This window comes from Lissotriton vulgaris, chromosome 8, assembly GCF_964263255.1.
Source record: "Lissotriton vulgaris chromosome 8, aLisVul1.2, whole genome shotgun sequence".
NCBI lineage: Eukaryota > Metazoa > Chordata > Amphibia > Caudata > Salamandridae > Lissotriton > Lissotriton vulgaris.
In genome coordinates, this window is record NC_141696.1 from 309,425,711 (window position 1) to 309,445,246 (window position 19,536).

The 19,536-nt window shown below is 48.0% G+C and overlaps 1 protein-coding gene across 1 annotated transcript in view; it reads left to right on the forward strand.

Annotated features, from left to right (window-relative positions):
- Nucleotides 1-397: 397 nt before the first annotated feature.
- Nucleotides 398-19,536, forward strand: part of LOC147696988 (uncharacterized) — a 32,830-nt gene continuing 13,691 nt past the window's right edge. The window contains exon 1 of the mRNA XM_086936097.1: nucleotides 398-480. Within this exon, the coding sequence (XP_086792223.1) occupies nucleotides 398-480 (83 nt within the window). The remainder of the gene's footprint in view (nucleotides 481-19,536) is intronic.

The following is a 19,536-nucleotide window of genomic DNA, read 5'->3' on the forward strand; positions in this document are numbered from 1 at the left end:
AGCCTGTGGTAGCTATAGCTGGAGTTGCAAATGCAAGAGGAAATATTTTAAAATGTGAATGTAGAATATAAGCCTGGTAATAATGATAGGATAAAGTCAGGAAAACTGGTCCTGATGGTTACATATAATTACATAGCCTGTATAACTTTCTAGTTAGTTCTGATTGCCCATCATAACAATTAATGTAATTCAGTGAGGTGGCTATTTATCGGTCCAAATAGTGCATAATCTCTGCTATTTACCCAATACCAGGAAAAACAGTACATAATCTATGCTCTTTATCCAGCGGGTGGCTACATATCTGAAACTTCACTGTTTATCTAACCACCAGCGTAATAGTAGATATGATGAATTATTTGACTTCAACCTGGCATAAAGAAAAAAGAGACTCCAGTTAATGGCATCCTATAATGGGAATGCCACATGTGTGAAGCATTTGAAAATAGATGCATACACAGATGTACAAAAGTATGTAGGAAGGTAAGTGCATGAATTAAGCTAAATTGTTCACAGATGAAAAACATAACAATCAATTTGCAGTACAAGATATGCTATTTTGTATAATAAATTGAGGAATGTAGAAATCAGATTTTTGTGTCTGATGATGATTGGGAGCTCTGCGCATTTTGGGCTTCTTTTGGAATGCTGCGTGCTATTTTTGGACTTCTTTTTATAGAGGATTGTGCCTGCTTAGTATTTCAGACCTGTAAACACAGCAGCAGTCAATAAGCAGCAGCAAACAGGGAATGCAAAGAGATAGGTTGTATCTGAGCATAGAGGGTCAGACACTTACAGTAGGCAAATTGGTGTTTGAGGGTACAGTGCTTTGGGATACTTGCAGGAGGTAAATTGAATGAGACATAGTGCTTAGGGAAGGAAATGAGTTAGTTAAGCTCACTATGAGAAGGTTTGTCACATTGAGTCTGAGCCTACAGGTACAGCCATACTTGATGTTTGTCACTAAGGCATACCATCGCTTTGGCTTTGTGCTAACCAGATTTCAATTGAATCTGGTACTCTGGCAATTAGCTGTCCCTAAAGGCTATATGAAACCTGAAGTACTTAAGCCCTGCCTTTGTGACAACTTTTCTAAGCAGCATACCTACCACTTTATCTTTTTCTGTGATTTTTATGACCTTCAACAAAAAAAGTTTATACTTACGCTGCTCAGAAATTGCGATTTTGCCCAAGTAAGGCCGGATTTACTTTAACTTCAAATGCTTTCCTCTGCCATGGTTTGTTCCGGGGTTTCAAGCTTTCTAATAGGGGCCATAAGACACCGGAAGGGGTTGTCTTTGCAGTAGCCAGGCTGTATTTGTTATCCGTGTTCTGTAAATTTTACATATCACCTCGTGTATGTCATGTCATGTCAACTCCCTAGTCCATTGAGCCAACGTTTCATTACTCGTACATTTTATCGCCTGTATTTATGTCTATTACAATCCTTAGTAACAGCTTTTAAAAATATGTTTTCAATTCCACTTGTTGCATGGTTGGTCTTAGCCTATTGCCCTGCATGTTTTGGAGTTTTAATCGTATATGTGGGATCTTTTAAATACTGTTTTGTTATCAAATGTCTGCTTTTATGCCTTTTTTGGGGCGAAAAAAGTATATTTTGACTTGACTTGCTTGAATGGGACACAGTAAGGTTAGGTAAAAGAGACAGGGAAGAGGTGCACCTGGTTTATTCATGAGAGGAGTGTCTACTCTCTCAGCTGCCAGCTAAATAAACACACTTTGTCATACTATTCACCCAACAGAGTGGGTTTCAGACATAGATGATTAATGGTCCTTTGTCATGAGTAACCCTTTCACTCCCAGTGACATTTCAGTCACCCTTCCAGAGTATCTTGGGAATAGTAGCTTCATTTTTAACAAGATAAGCAGTGTTTTAAGTGGGCAAGTCCTGTCTTCCTAAGAACCTATTTCTGTCCTTAACAGTGCCATTTCAGCAAAATAAATCTGCCCCCCCCCCCCCGAAATAATACACAGGTTTTGCAGCTGTACCAAAGTCAGTATGGAGGCTGCCTAGGAAAGGAAGTAGTAAGACCAGTAAGAGGAGGATGATGACTAGTAGGAGGATAAAGACCAAGAGGTGGCCACCCAGGAGGACTAGGAAGACACGAGCCACAAGGAACAGTAGAAGAATAACCAGGTCCAAGGAGACTTAATTCATGAGGACCAAGTTTATTAATGCCAGAGGGAGGGGTACATAAACAAATAGAGATCAGGAACCAGTTGTAGAGGACCTGAATTAACATATGAATAGTGGTAGAAGGAACACAAGGCCCTGTACCATAATAAAGAGAAGGACTAGGAAGGCCTGAGTGCACAAACCAGAACCAGAGGGATAGGGACTACCAGGGGCAGGACTTGCAGACCCACATGAGCAGACCAAAGAGGACCAGTACCAGGAGTCCAATGGAAAGAAGGACCAGAGACAGCAGGCCCCAACCAAGAACAAGATGGAACAGGCAAAGCAGGATACCAGCGGGAGTAGTATTACTCGCATGGGACAAGGAGAGCTATTGAAACCATGGCCAGTGGGACAGCACTAAAGACCCGATACAAGAGGACCAGACAAGGGAGTGTCAGAACTAAGACTAGGTCTATATTGACTAGGATGATCAAGAGCAGAAGGAGTAGGAACAGGCAAACCAGGGAAGTTGGACCAAGCGGACTGATGGATGAGAATAAGGGTGAGGAGGATGGTTAGGTCCACAACTGGAAGATGTGAAACAGGAAATCCAGTAGCAATAGAACTAGTGGCAGGAGTACATATGAATGATGACCAGCCAGACTAGGACCGATCACTGCAGGACTAGGACGTTCTAAGGCTAGCATGAATCAGAGGAGAAGTTACATCAGAACTAGGGAAGGCTAGGATGACCTATGTAGGACCTGCAGAAGTCACTGCAGAACCATGCGGACAATGAACAAGAGGACTAGGGACAGGAGGTTCATTAGCAGATTGAAGAGGAGTATGAAGATCGCGGCCTGTTGGACAATGGCCAATAGGACCTGGAGACCTGGAAAAGCAGGACAGGAACTGGGGAGACCAGATGCACCAGTCACACATTCAAAAGGGCACCCAGAGTACTATGTGAATTGAAGGGTCATGACTAGGAGGACCAGAAACAGAGCTAAGAGGGCCATGAAGATCAGGACATAGTGGACCAGGGGTTGGACTATGAAGTGGGGCAGAGCAATCATCTTGTATAGCAGTAGCAGGGTGAGGAAGACTCTATGGGACTAGGGGACTGGACAATAAAGGCCAGGAGGAACAGGATCAAAATGACCAGGTTCTAATTGAGAACCTGAGTCAAGAAGGCCAGGACCAGTGGCCGCAGTACCAGTAGGACTAAAAGGATGATGAACAGATCTAGGAGGACCAGGACAACCCAAACCAAGTAGACAAAGACTAAGAGAGCCAGAACTTGAGGCGCTAGATTGATCAAGGGGGCCAGCAGGACCAGCACCTGCAGTACCAGGACTAAGACGGTCTGGGTGAAAATGACCAGGAGAAGGTTGCCAAGGTCTATAAAGCAAGAAAGGAAAAAGACTATGTGGAGCCAAGACAGGGGTAACCAACATAGCCGAACCACAAGGTTTATGATGACCAGCATAACTAAACAAGAAGGACTAAGATCACCAGGACCAAGGAGACTAAGGCACAGATGACTTGTGCAACAGATACAGGAGAATGAAAATCAGTTAAAAGAGATACTAAACAAAAATAACAGGACCAAGAGGACCATGGTTAAATAGTTTAGAATCACAAGGAGAGGAGGACCAGGGCCAGGAGGCTCAGGACCAGATTCAGAAAGATTAGGAACATAAGTAGTATGTCCAGTAGACCCCTAGTGTCCCTAAAACCCACACCATTTTTCAGCCCGCTCTTGGAACTGGTATTTGCTAAAAAGTCTGAATATACAAAGTCATTAAAAAGTCAGCGGGGTTACACTTGACCCCTGAGTGATAGCATAAACTGTCTGGTGCTGGAACCGTATTCTGAGGAGTCTTATGGTGGATGGGTGGAAGGGAGTGTGATCTGTGAATGGTGACAGAAAGATTTGAGAAACTCAGAGAGCTGAAGATATGAAAAATGGTAATAGCTTCTACAGGGGGTCAAAGTGTAATGGTAATAGGCAAAGGAGCTCTCACAATCATAAGACGTTTCTGATGAGCAGAAGGGAGGTGATTGAGGCTCTAGATAGTTTGCCTCAGATGACCTGCAGAGTGAGTCTGATTAGCAAAGGACTCTGATTGCCAGCTGTAACAGCACTGAGAAGCAAGACCAGTAGGGATAGCTTTAGCACCACCCAAGTGATCTGCAAATCTTTGAGGGATGGTTGAAGGGCACATTGTGTGGCAGTGCAAGGAAGGGACAGGAATGTGTCATATAATGTTAAATATGGTGCATTCGTGCCCTCTACCTTTCATGCAGCACAGTGCATCAAGGTGTCTTGCTGCGTTGCGTTGCGGGAAAGATTGATTAATCTGGCCCCATGTCTCTAGAACGGAAGTCAAAAATCCTCAGCGGGGCAAGGCAGCAGGCTGTAGTTAAAGAGAGATCAATGCCACCCGACAGCTGGTGGACGAGGTCACAATGAAGCCATTTACTTTTGTCAGAAAAGCTCCAGGAGGGAGAACGTTTTGTTTTCCGCCCAAAGAAGGTCCCCTGCTGGCCAGATACTTTTCAAGACTGTGTATGGTGAAAAATTCTACCTCTGGACTTAGTCACTATTTTCTTGCTTGGATTCTTCTAGGAGGCTGCAGTCGAAGAGGGTTATGCAAGGCCGGCCATTTTCTATTTGAAATCTCGCTGGTTCAGATTTGCTGCTGCGGAGAAGAAAGAAATGGGAGAAACCTGGATTTTTAACCCAGTGGCAATATACCTTCGTCAGATGAGCTTCGTGGTTGGTTCTGGTCCACCGTCAGCTCTCAGAACAAAGATTTGTCAAAACGTTTCTAATTCCCAGGTTTCAGGAAATTTCAGGATGAGTACACTTTGACACCAGCCAACTGTCCAGGACCTTTAGGGGCTGCTCTTGTGTGGTCAAGACTCACTCCTGCAGAGGCCAGCAGTAGGGTTTGGGCGAGGTCCATTTGAAACTGGTAAGATGGGCATGTAAGGAAAGGCATCTTGTTGCTTATTGTATTCCTGTAGTCCAGACAGGAGCTTGGTTTCATGACCCTTGGAATCCACGTCTTAGTCCTGGGTGCAAGATGGAGAGTACCTCCAGTCATCTAGACTCTACTCAAGTCACAAACAATATGTCTAGTCCTCTTTTGGTACTCCAAAGGTCCATACATGATCAGAGGAGGGTACAGGGATGTCACATTTAAGCTCAGTGCCAGTCTATGGGTGGGGAAACTCTTGGCCACTTGTTTTGTTTTATAAACAAAATCTTATTGGTTTTATAGTACATGAAATAAACAATACAGAGTACAAAACATGGTATATCCACAAAAAAGGTTGCAAGCAATAAGAGGAAAAAAATAGTGGGCCATGATATGTCATACATCACGGAGATCGTAATAGGCCCACCACCTATCCCAAATCTGATTGTTAGGACAGCCACAGGCTGCTCTACTTTCACACACCAATTCATCGCCAAGTTCTACTCCATAGATGGTTGGGGGGAGGACTACCAATGGAGAGCTATGTCATACTTGACCACAACAGTGCCAAAGGATGCATTCTCTGCAGGGTCTAAATAAAAAAATAATCTACATCCAGGATTTGTAAAGCACAAACTTCTCACCCCTAAACGTCACAAGGCACTAGGGGCCATCAGGAAACTTAAGTGAGCTATTGCCCAGAGTCACATGGTGCTGACCTGAAGCCCAGGATCAAACCGTGAGCCCTGGACTTCGGAGTCAGCTACCCTGGCTGCTGCGCCACACCTTTCCTCCAACATCATCCAAGATGCCCAACAGGGCTACACGGGGAGTGCAATCAATGGACCTTTCCAGAACAGTGGTTAATGATGCAAAACTAGCGGACCAATATCTTGCTATAAACAGAAAGGACCACACTATATCAAAGAAATCTCTTTTGGTACTCATACAACTATGGCAATTAGGGTTTGGGAGGGTGCCAATTCTCCATAATCGCTGCAGGGTAAAGTGTGAAACATGCCAATATTTTACTTGTATAAGTCGAAGATGAGAGGGAATGACTAGCTCTTGTGGAGCCATCTTGTCATCTCTTCAATCACTGTCATCCAGGTCAACCACCCAACCCTCCCACCAAGCCTGAAGGGTGCCAGAGGACACCAAGAGTTAAGGACTAAGGATCGGTATATCTGTGAGATGCCTCCTTGGCCTAATGATGCCAATAGGAAGTGGCCCTCAAGCGGACTGTATTCTGGGAGGTTCTTCAGTTGAGTCCAATAGACAGCCAATGCATGACAGAGTTGAAGATATTAATAGAATTGGCTTTTGTGGAGATGAAATTCATCTCGGAGAATCCAGATGGTCTTCAGCAGCAAGCCCTCCTAGATATCTCCAAGCTGGGAAATGCCTATGAGATCCCATTTGTTAATCCCGTCCAAATTGGACACCTGTGGCATCCAGCTACCCGGCCAAAAGGGGGTCATCTGCGCAAGCCGGTGGTCCCAGCCAACCTTTCCAGGGATACCAGTTGCCAGCAAAGGAGATTAGGTCTAGTCAACTGCGGCAGAAAATGGGGGATTGAAATGCCATATAATAAATGCAGTATATGCTGTCAGTCCATAAGTGAAATCTCAAGACAGAAGATGGGGTCATCGGAGTCGCCAAATATCTAGTCATGAATTGTTTGAAGCTGTGAGGCCCAGTAATACAGGTGACCATCCAAGAGCCCAAACCCACCATCATAGGATGATTTAATGCAGTTATCGAAGGCAATTCATGGGGTATTATTGTCCAAAGGAAGGCATGTGCAGCAGCATGTAAGCCTGCAAACCAAGAGTTCAGTGTAGGCACACATTAATCATGAAAGGCCAATAATTTTAAAAAGTGCAACCCTACCCCAGACATTGAGCGGGATAGTGGACCATCAGTTCAAGTTGACGTGTTGGGGTTAATTTGGGCTCTAGAGCATTTGAAACCCCTAGGTAAGGAAAACTCGAAATGCATATTGTATTTGAGTTTTCCTAGGCAAGAAAAACTCAAACTACATACTAGGAGGCAGCCTTGCCAATCAGTAACCTCACATCCACCCTGCACAGGGACAATAAAGAACTTGTTCCAGTTGACCACCATCCCTGATGTATTTCCAAACAGCTTAAGCATTTGTAGGCTTTACTTATTGGTGATATGAGGTTAGCCGAGGAAGAGTAGCCATCCATCCAAAATCAATGTGATGCGGTCCTACAGGGCAGTTTAGCCACTAGAAACCCCAGAGTTTGGCATCACAACAAAACCAGATCACCAACAGCTCAATCGCTAGGATGAACAACAGGGGAGAAAGAGGACATCCCTCCCTGGAGCCCCTGTATATTGAAAAGGAAGGAGACACAATGCCAGTGACTCCCACCTGCACCTGGGGCAAGCATGGAGCACTTTGAGAAAAAACAGGAACCAGGGCTTAAATCCCATGTATTAGAGCACTTGAAAAAGAAATCCCCAATCTAGGACATGAAAAGTCCTTTCAAAGTCTAAAAAAATAAGTGGGGCCCGGTACCAAAAGTGCTGTGGTGTTTTAAGGCAATGTGCACTCGACGAGTTGAATGGTGGGTGTTGCAGTAAGGCATAAAACCACATTGATCCATGTGGACAAGAGAGGGTAGCAGCAGCAGGAGGTGGTTTGCCAGGACTTATGCAAAGACTTTTATTTCCGCATGGATAAGTGAAAATCTTCCCCCAGGCTGAACCTGCCTCCAGGGCTGACCCGGTTTATGGAGAACTATGATGGTGGCACGGTCTAACTCGGAAGGGAAATGAACCCTATCCACAGCCTCTATGTAAAAATTGAGGAGCTGGGGGAGAGTAAAGACAAGAACTTTCTATAATATTCAATAGGGAAGCAATCCGTCCCGAATGTTTTACCCGGTTGTAGCTTGCCAACAGCATCAGCCAACTGCTCCACCCTCAGAGCCCAATCCAGGGCCTGCCAGTCTCCCACCGCCAAGGTTTCCAATCAGAGGTTGGCAATCTTAGGACATGTGCCTTCCCATTTGGAACAGTGGTGCCAACTATAGAAGGAACTATAATAAGAGGCAAATTCAGCCGCAATGTCCGAGAGGCAGTGAGGCATTGTCCCGTTGAGGTCTGAATCAAGGGAACTAGCTGAGAGGCTGTACCACGTGTTGCCAACCAGTACAAGAGTTTTCCCAATCCATCTCCCCACTTATAGAATTACCTAGTGGCGGCCATTCAACATTGCTTGGCCTCCTCCAGGCACAACTGACAGAGGAAGGCCCTGCAAGCTTCAAGTTGCTGCAAGGAGTGGGCGTCCTGAAGCTGCCGATAACAGCACTCAAGACACAAATGCTCCACTTCCATATTGGCAATTCACTGAATTCGGGCACAGGTATGCCCGCGAAGGTACGCCTGTGCCCTACACCAAGTGGGGGCAGAAGTCATCAGGCCGTTGAAGTCACATACGTTGCAGGTCGAACCTCATGCAATTGAAGTCGGAAGTGCCGGTGCCGGCGGGAGACAAGGCGGCGGAATCAAACCAAGCAGTAGCTGTCATTACAGGATGCAGGAAAATGGAGACTCAGGTCCCCACACCATAAACGTTTTTTCTAAAAGGTCAATATATGAGGACAGGAATAGCATACCATGAGCACCAGGCTCTGGTGAGGATTCCTGTACACACATTTAAAACACACAGATTTATTTGTGGGGTTAATGGACCCTAAGTGACACCTCCCTGTACTGCTGAACCACCTATTTTTTCTGCAGTTCCTCTGTCTGCTTCTACAGCAGCCTGTGGTACACCCCTGATGTGCACGACTGGAGGCCATACATAGGGGGATCAGATTCTCATCCAGCAAGCCCTTAAAACCGACGGGTGCTGTGCATGGTCAAAGGCTGTGTGCAGTGGGTATAGGACTCCCACAGATGATCTGGTGCAGCACACAGCCAAAGGTGAGCCCTGCACCCCACCACCGCAAAACACAGCCAATGGCTGTGAATGGCAGGTGGTGGACACCACTGTGCTACACCCTCTATTGGCATCTGATGGCTGTATGCAACAAGTGGTACACCCAGAGAGGATCAGTGAAGGCCATGGCTAGGGGCCAGGCCCTGCACACCATCACTAAACTGCATTGCAAAACGCTGTTTGCAGCAGGGATCAGTTACATATGGAGAGTGGGGTGCAGGCCTGGATTCAGAACAGGACCTATGCCTAGGTCTTTGTACTATCAAATGAGTGGCATATTACTTTCTTATTAACATTTTTTGGATCTGCAGAACCACCAGGAAACTATGGGGAAAATATGTGGTAAAATGGAACATATGCATAGGAACAGCAGGCCCCAAAACATTTTTTAAAAAAAAGTTTTTTTACAAAACCATGCTAATAAAAACATTGAGGTCTAAGAAGAACTTTTGGTTTTATGATGATGTTTTGCCCACAACTAGACACAGTTAGATATAGGATGAATTGGACACGTTTCTTCAGGTTGCTAAGGAAAATCCTATTCCGTTGGGCTCTCAAATACACTCCATATCTTCAGAAAATGTCAGGCATCTCAATCCAAGTGCTATTGTGGTAGATGGATCCCATTCCACGGAGATGGATGTATGTATGCGGAAATCACTTTGTTAACATGTTTCAGAGATGTGGCTATTTGTGGACAAAATAGACGGTACCGTTTCCATGACAGATGCTGGAAAATAAGGCCGTTTATGGGAAGAGATCTATCAACATTCTGAAGCTTTTTAAACATTTTAAATGATAGAGTAACAAAGTACCTCTGCCTAAATCCTTCCCCTTCAATGCACGATCATTGGATGTGGTTGCTCACATATTCAAATGCTTTCAAACAACAGTAGAAGGTGATTCCATTTCATTCCACTGATCCCAATGCGTGCAATGTCTACATTAAGCAACCCTAAATCCTTGTAAACACTGAGGGGGCAGATTTACAATCTACTTGCGCCTCTTTTACGCCGCCGTTTCGTCACTTTTGTGATGCAGCGGCGGCGCAAAAGAGGCTACGTGGTGCGGGGTATTTACAACGTGAAGCATCTGGGAGATGCGTCAAGTTGTAAAGCCCTGTGCTAGAAGTAGCCATTCCGGCGCAGGAACGCCTCCTAAAAGTGGCTGAGTGAAATCTACAAGATTTCACTCAGTCACTTTTAAGCTCATGCTGCCTCAAAACCCTACGCCTGCTTGAAGCAGGCGTAAGGATTGACGCAGAATTGTTCAGATAGGGCACCCCGGAGCCTTGCTGGAGCTGCGTCTCGCTTGCGACGCAGCTCCAGCAATGCGCCGACTTTACGGCACAGATGCGTCACGCATCTGTCCGTTTTTGCCCCATGGTGCGCCACATTGTAAATGAGGCGCATCCACAGTGGCGGAGCCCTGATGCACAATAACTGACGCATCCATGCTGCTATGCAGGGATGCGCCAGTTATTGTAAATCTGCCCCTGCAATATCTTGCATACTCGCAAGCCTAGTGGACAAGGGAGTGATGAACATTCCGCACCAACCTTGTAGCTGAAATATTTGTGCAGCTCTCGGGAGCTGCTGCAAAATGCGAACTCTTCCCCAAGTAGGGGTGATTTGAAAAGAATAAAGACTGCTTAGTGTGACAGCACTGTAGTTTGCTGGTGGTGTCTGTGAAGTAGAGAATAAAAGTAGTGAGAGGTAATTAATGCATTGCGGCTGTGCAGAAAAAAAATGATTCTCTTCGGCTTTTTAAGTGGACACCATCACTAGAATACACGGCTTTTGCTGTAATTGGTCTTTCCAGTAATTGGTTTAAACTGATGAGGTGATACCAAGAACTACCAATGACTTCAAAGATGCAGTGTCCCGAAATACAGGCTCTGCATGGTGAACATGTGACCTATCTAGAAACTGGGAACATGGGGTGATATGTTAACCTGGAAAACGTGTGTAATGTGAAAGGGAAGTTTTCATATTGGTCAGAAACTGCAAGGTTATGCCAAGTTCAACTAATGTCTTTGTTTAAATGACATATTTGAAAAGAACCTACCCTCTAATTAGATGTCCCAAGCTTATCCTTGAGATTAATATCACGTCAGTATTTTACAATAAAGATGAGATCTGTTCTCACACTGGAAGAAGAAGTATGTGTATTTGAATTACTTAGAAGGTTTTCAAAGGAATAATTGCAAGGCTTTCTTAAAAAGATGAGAGAATCTGTAGTGTGAGAACCACTTATGTTTTTTGACAGTTATTATTTTTTTTATATTGCTGTCTGGGAAATATAAGATGCCAATTCTTTAAGCAATAAGCTGATGAGATAATAAATGTGGAAAAATAACTGAAGAGAAACTGTGTTAGTAAAAATGTGGGGGCAGATTTACGAGTTCTGGTGCATCTCTGCGAATCAGAAGGGATGCGCCAGAAAAGATGCGAAACACAAATCCCTCCCTGCGCCACCATGCATGTGTCACATTTACAATGCGGCACACCGTGGCAGAAGGATAGGGCGATGAGTGTCGCGTCCTGTGGTGTAAGGGCAGTGCATTGCTGGAGTCGTGTCGCAAGTGCGACATGGCTCCAGCAATGCTCAGGGACGCCCTATGCCTAACATGCTGGGTCACTCCTTACACCTGCTTCAAGCAGGCGCAGGGTTTTGAAGTAGCATGGATGTAAAAGTGACTCAGTAAAATCTTGTAGATTTCACTGCGTCACTTTTATGAGGCGTTCCTGCAACAGAACGCCCACCCTGAGCCGGAACGCCCACATGAAACCTAACGCAGGATTCATGAGGCGAAGGGCTTTAGAACGTGACGCATCTCCCTAGATACAGCACGTTGTAAATAAGGCGCAATATGGCACATGGTTTATGCTGCCGCTGCGTCAAAGAAATTACGCAATGACGGCGTAAATGTGGCGCATGAGGCTTGTAAATCTGCCCCGTAGTGTTTACTATTTTGAAACTGTAGTGGGAAATACAGCTGTCGGTGCATTATCCAAGCAACTATATATTTTCGAAGCATAGCGAAAAATATTCAGCATATGCAAGTCTCCGGGGAATTGAAAGCATTATGATGAAGTCAGTGTTACACTCAGATATATGTTTCACCACACCACTGTCCTGTCCAGGACAAGGGCACTAGGACCCTGGGACAGCGCAGGGGCGAGGGGACACCGGACACCACATCCGGTCAAGGGGCGGGGAGAGGGACATTCTGATGCTGGAACTCGAGGAAGGAGGTCGTGATACATGCATGATGTAAGCCAACGAATAAAAGAATACCTGTAAGATGTACATCGTGCCCTGTGTGAGTTTCTGGGCGGTAGGACACGACAACCACCACACACCCAGAAAGTGAGGGGCAAGCTTCCATTACCCGAACAGGCACACCACACTGTCTCAGTGAAGGGGCAATGGAGATAAATGAACCTTTTATCATCTCCTCCCTTTCATCTGATATGCAGTGGCCGTCCTGGGGACTAAAGCCTGGAATATCCTGCCCACTCAGCTGAGACTGGCGCAGCCTGAACAAATGTTTAAACAACTTCTAAATACCTGGATCTGTGCTGCCCCAGAGCACACTGTGCTATCTGTCATCTGATCCCGTCTTCCGATGTGCTGGCTAAGTTTTTCCACCTCAGAGTTCCAAGTCTTTCCGCTAGCGCCAAAATGCTGCTTGGAGTGAACGTACCGCTTTTCAAATGCACTCATTCAAGACACTCAGTGGCACACTTACGTCCTGACCAAACACACTCTCACTGACTGCGTGGCAATCTGATGCAGTTAAATGCACTATGCTATACTTAAAGTCATTTTGATGGACACGTATCAGCACACAGCCATTCGCTCTGTCTCAGAGAGACTTGAAGAAGTAGCCCAGTCTCAGTGACATATGGCCGGGATGCCCGCCACCCCCTCCCAACACCAATCCCTAATGGATGGGAGAAGTCGGACACAGGTTTGAACTTTTGGAAGGCGGGGGGGAGTTACCCCCCCGGCCGTATTTATTAAAATATGAAACAAAATTTAAAACATTAAATAAAAGTTTCATGAATTATGTACAAGTTTACATTTATTACATTTCGATGAAGACATGTTCTTTGGCTAACCTTAACAGATCTCTAATACAAAGGTTTCCTAGCCGAGTCTAGCATCCTGAAAATGCATACATTCTAAATTAAAATTGTAATTCCTAGCATTAAGGGCCAACGGCAAGGTCTTAACCGGTGTCAGATCCCTACTACCAAAATCTCGCCCTCGCGGTGTGAGTGGCGCATGCGCAGAGGACTCTACCCTCATTGCCAACTGTAACTTCCCTTGTCGTGGTGGGGGCCCCCTTTCCACTCAACGCCATCTTAAAGGTCGTCCGAGTTCCCGTGTGAGGTATCTGTAGGAAGGACAGCGTGGACTCCCCCCCATCCCCACACTCTCTATCCGCCGTCGCGGATATCCGGCCCCTGGGAAATTCGTAGGAGGGGCATCTAGCCGCCTCCCCCCTGGGAGGGGCCTATGGCCGTCTCCCCCTAGGCGACCCATCCTTAGTGGGTGCCGCCTCCCTGTGGAAGGGGCCAATGGCCGCCTCCCCCCGGGCGCTCCCTTCCATTCTGGGTGGCGCCCCCCTCTAGGGACCTTGAAATTACTGCTCACCGATCATGACCTTACCGCCCGGCCAAAAAATAAATACGACAGTTGTTACCTACTAAGGAAAGAAAAAATTCTGACATAGCCTTGATGTGTCATCAACTGCTCTCTCCTACAAAGGAAAACATTATCCTAAAGGCAGACGTCACCTCATTATCTGAAACATTCCTTTACCTCTCTACAAAGGAAAAAAAAGGCCTATATATTTCTCTCTAAGCAAAACTTTATTTAAACAAACATTGCCATAAGGGGCTGGTGGGTGGGTCAAAATTGCCGCTTGTTCCGTCGAGGGCTCACGAGCAACGACTGGGTGCAGCCTTCAGAGCACAGGAACAAGAGGACGCTTCTTCGGATTCCCGCTCTATTTATCCTTCTGCGGGAGGGCGGGTACCCTCCTCCGGTACGCCTACTGGGCGTGGTCTTCAATTCGGGTGTCTAGGACAACCCCTCTTGAGCGGGAAAAGGCGCGCCCCGGCCACGCCACTTCGGGCATACCAGCCGAGCCACGCCCCCCGCCCAAAATGGTTTCCCGGGGGGATCGGGGCACCCAACCATACGTTCGGGGGACCGAGTGGTCGCCCCTTTCCATATGGCCGGGATGCCCGCCACCCCCTCCCAACACCAATCCCCAATGGATGGGAGAAGTCGGACACAGGTTTGAACTTTTGTAAGGCGGGGGGGAGTTACCCCCCCGGCCGTATTTATTAAAATATGAAACAAAATTTAAAACATTAAATAAAAGTTTCATGAATTATGTACAATTTTACATTTATTACATTTCGATGAAGACATGTTCTTTGGCTACCCTTAACAGATCTCTAATACAAAGGTTTCCTAGCCGAGTCTAGCATCCTGAAAATGCATACATTCTAAATTAAAATTGTACATCCTAGCATTAAGGGCCAACGGCAAGGTCTTAACCGGTGTCAGATCCCTACTACCAAAATCTCGCCCTCGCGGTGTGAGTGGCGCATGCGCAGAGGACTCTACCCTCATTGCCACATGTAACTTCCCTTGGCGTGGTGGGGGCCCCCTTTCTACTCGACGCCATCTTAAAGGTCGTCCGAGTTCCCGTGTGAGGTATCTGTAGGAAGGACAGCGTGGACTCCCCCCATCCCCACGCTCTCTATCCGCCGTCGCGGATATCCGGCCCCCGGGAAATTCGTAGGAGGGGCATCTAGCCGCCTCCCCCCTGGGAGGGGCCTATGGCCGTCTCCCCCTAGGCGACCCATCCTTAGTGGATGCCACCTCCCTGTGGAAGGGGCCAATGGCCGCCTCCCCCCGGGCGCTCCCATCCATTCTGGGTGGCGCCCCCCTCTAGGGACCTTGAAATTACTGCTCACCGATCATGACCTTACCCCCACAGGCCGGATAGTTGACCGACTATCCGGCCCCCGCTACTCCTCCTAAAGGTCATGCTTCCTCAAACCCCTTAGCCATGCTATGAAGTCTCCTATGAGTAAGTCATTCCCCTCCCTGGACAGGTGAACCCCATCATTCAGATACATGTTATCACCCCGAATACACCCGTGAGGAATGCTATGCAACTGCGAAGAGCGAAACAATTTACCAATCTTATTGTTAACCCTTTTCACTGAATGGTTCAGCGCTGACACCGAAAGGCCCCCCCGCCATACCTTCCTGGGGATCATGTGGGACTAGGCAATCGTGCACCCCGGGACTTTTTTAGCCAACCAGCTAACAGCCGACAGGATATGTTCTAATAACACTCGTCTACCCAGTGTCACCAAGTCATTGCCCCCCAGGTGTACTATGACTACAGATTGCGGTGACCTTTGCCGCCCTAAAAGACCCTCAACAAATGATTTGAATTGGTCAAAACAGAGCCCGCCCTTCCCATGGAAGGTCACTCTGTACCCGTATTCCCCAGCTGCGTGAGTCGCGTCACCTGCCTTGAATACGTCCCCGGCGCGCCTCACATATGAGTGGCCCACGACCCATACCACTCTCTCTCCAGTCGGTGATCCTTGACCGCTGGTCTCCTGGTGTTAGGTCAACTTCAAATTCCGCCCCGCGTGACAGGCTCGCGAAACTGTAATTCAAACAAAAGACAAGAAGCGTGAGTGCATGTCAATTGATCTTTACAACATGTGCAATCGCACATACCTTTTGAAGCAATTCGAGGACCAACGTCCCAGCTGTTTTACTTCCTCCGCACTCTGACCCCTGGCTGTAGCCTCAGTAGCAGCCCCTATCCTAAAGGAGTGGGTCCCAAAATCGCACGGGTCCATGCCTGCGGCAGCGAATGACAGTGCTAGCATCATCTGAAACTGAAATCTCATCAGTGGGGTGCCATCCTTGTGCCTAAGCAAACTCCCCCCCCATGTAGCCGTCCTTAGTGCCAAATATTCCTCTAAACACTTTATCGGGCACATGGGGGACCCTCACGCGCGCTGCACCATAACACTATTTCCCATAGCTCCCTGGTCAGTCTTGGACCTGGCTATCGAGATCACCATCGAATCACCCCTTATTTGGACGTGATCCCTGCACAAGCCTCCCTCCATATCTTTTTTGTTCCTTGCGACCAGTTCGCTCACCCGCATAGCCCCATGGAATGCCAAGGCGAAAGCTGCCCGGAACAAAACTGCTTCGAAAGGGGAGGAGCACGTCTCATCCAGCTTTGCTACAAGTAGAGACAACCTGTCTAAGTCAATCGGACGCCTCGCATCGTGCTTGCGACCCTCTAGGCGTTGCCAGCCGCGGAGGGCCTTCTTAACCAAAAAGGAACTCGTCGGATCTTTTATGCCATGCACCTGTGCCATGAATGAAATGGCCGCCCTATGCCTATTGGCCATTGCCGCTGATCGGCCTTCTCTGTGCAGCGCTACCAGGAACCCCAGGAAGGGTTCCTCCTGACCCCAGCTCTGTCTCCCTGTTGGACCCAAAAATGTGCAGTAGGAACGAAACGCTCCTTCGTATGCCTTCCTTGTCCTGGGGGCTAAACTGGCTGCCACGAGGTCTTGTAATCCGGGGCACCGATTAGCCATAGTGCTTCGGGGAACGGTGCAGCCACTAGGTCCGCTGTGGGCAGATATCTCCTGAAAGCCTGCATATGTGAACGAGAGAGTGCATCAGCAGCATGATTCAGTATGCCTGGCACATGTTTTGACCTGAACTGTACATTCAATCTCATGCAAAGCAGTACAATTTCCTTCAACAATCTCAAGATCCAATTGCAGCGAGCTGCCTGTTGGTTAATGCACTCAACTACAGTCATATTATCAGACCAAAACACCACTGAGCGGAACCTGAAATGGTCTGGCCATGCCAACAGCGTAACCCAAATGGGGAACAGTTCCAAGAACCCAATGTTACCTGTCAGACCGCTGGAGTGCCACCACGTCGGCCATACTTGCGCCGACCATCGGTTACCAAAGATGGCCCCAAATCCCACGCTCCCAGCTGAGTCAGTCCACAGACCTAGTTCCTCTGAAGACGCTGGTGGCTTGTTCCACACAACTCGACCGTTGAAGTCCGCCAGAAATGCCAACCAAATGCGCATAGCCTGGCGAACCTCTGCCGACAGTCTTGTACGGTGGTGTCCCTCCTTGAGTTCCACCATAGCTTGTGCAATAGAGCGTGAGAAGGGGCGGGCCATTGGTACCACCCTCAAGGCAAAGTTAAGCTGACCCACTGTTTGCTGTAACTGGTGCAGGGTCACCTTCTCCCTGCCCAGGCATTGTGTCAAGGAAGCCCTAAACTTGGCCACTTTTTCGATCGGTAAACGGAAACATCCCTCCACAGAATCGAGCTCAATTCCCAGAAACTCCAGTGAAGTAGATGGTGCGACCGTCTTACCTGGTGCCAATGGGACTCCAAACTCCCGCATGAGGATGCAGAAGTCCTGCAGCGCCTGCGCACATTTCGTATCGCCGGCTGCTCCCAAGAACAGGAAGTCATCCAGGTAGTGCATAACATGCCTATGCCCTGTGGCCTCGGTGAATGCCCACTCCAAAAAACAGCTGAACATTTCAAAATAGGCACAAGAAATAGAGCAACCCATAGGCATGCATTTATCCATGTAATAACTCCCCTGAAAAGCAAAACCTAGCAATCGCTGATCTCGCGGGTGTACCGGGAGCAACCGGAATGCCGATTCGATGTCTGATTTCGCCATCAGCGCTCCGGGGCCCAGGTGATTTAACATGGCCACGGCATCGTCCAACGATGCGTACCGCACTGAACAAATATCCGGGTCGATGGCTTCGTTCACCGAAGAACCTTTTGGGGCAGACAAGTTGTGAATGAGTCTAAACTGCCCCGGGTCCTTCTTTGGGACCACCCCTAGCGGAGAACACACGAAATCCGCCACTGGCGGGCGATGAAAAGGGCCCGCCACCCGCCCCAAGCTGACTTCTTTGGAAATCTTTCATGCAACTACGCTTGGGTTCTGTTGGACAGATAACTGATTTTTACAAAAGGAGTCCCCCCGGAAATCCCCTCCGGGATGTTGAATCCATTCCTCAACACCCCGGCGAACACATTATCCGGGTATTTTTTCAACCAAGGAGTCAGAGCCATGATATCGACAGGTGTAGGCAATCGGTTCCCAAGCATCACCTCACTCTTGCTTAGACCCCCCTTTACCTCCCATTCCGCTGTTCTTAGATCTACAGCTACTCTGTGGGTGTGAGGAGTTCCCACAGCCCGCACACGCATGCCGGAACCTACATGTTCCCTGGGGCCTGTTACAGTTGCCTCTGTTGAAGCCCCAACAAACCCCCCGCTTGCTGCCATTCCCGCCGATCTTAGGCTGATAATCCCCACCGGCACCCGCTCGAAAGGGCACCGCGGGTTTTTGGCGGACTGACCCTGACCCGCTCCCGCCCGGCGAGGACGTACCTGCCGCCCCAGGCAAGAGCTGCTTGTGCCATGACACCGAGTCGAGGCAATCCCAGGTCAAAGTCGCATCAAACTCTTTCGCTTTTCGGAATTTCATATCATATCCTTTCCACTCATCCCCCTCATACATGGTATAAAAATCCATAATCCTATTCTGGAAACAGGTCAGCTCGGTCATGACTTCTGGTTTGCGTTCCCCCATGACTGCCGTAAATATCGAAAAGGCCTTGACCCAATTTGCTACAGTCTCATCGACCCTAAATTCCGCCATCTTGGCCCGCCATACACTGGGGTGCCATAAATCCTTCTGGAATTTTGCATATTCCATCTCACGATGGTCAGTCAACAAGGAAAACATGTTCACATACTTCTCCCCCCATATCAGTTCCTTCGTGGCCGCAGGGATGTGCTGGGCAACCCTTTCCCGCCTTGAAGGTAATGAACCCTCCCCTGCCATTGGCAATGTGTGCTTACCAGGTTCGACCGTCGTGTCTGCCGCCTTTTCCCGGCTAACTGCAGGTCCTCCCGGCGCCACCTGTGGGGGAACAAGAGGAACATTCGCCGTTGCGGCCTCTCTCGACTGCCGTAACTGCTCGATTATTAGCCTAGCTTCCTGCCCGGGTCTCCCGCGGCCACTGCCCCACCCGTTTTCTTTTTGAGCCAGGGCAGCACTGCCTCTAACTGGATGGCCAGTTCCGGGGGCATCTCCTCGTCATTAACAGGGGTAACTACAACCGGGGTTGGTAAACCTATATCTGGGTTTGGCACCGGGCTGACCACTGGTGTAATGGGGGCGACTGGGGGTACCTCGGGAACCGGAACTTCCCCAGAAACCGCCCTCCTCTTCACACGCTTCCCCCTACCCTCAGGGACTACTCCCGGCAAGGCCGGGCCTATTACCTTTTTAGGGC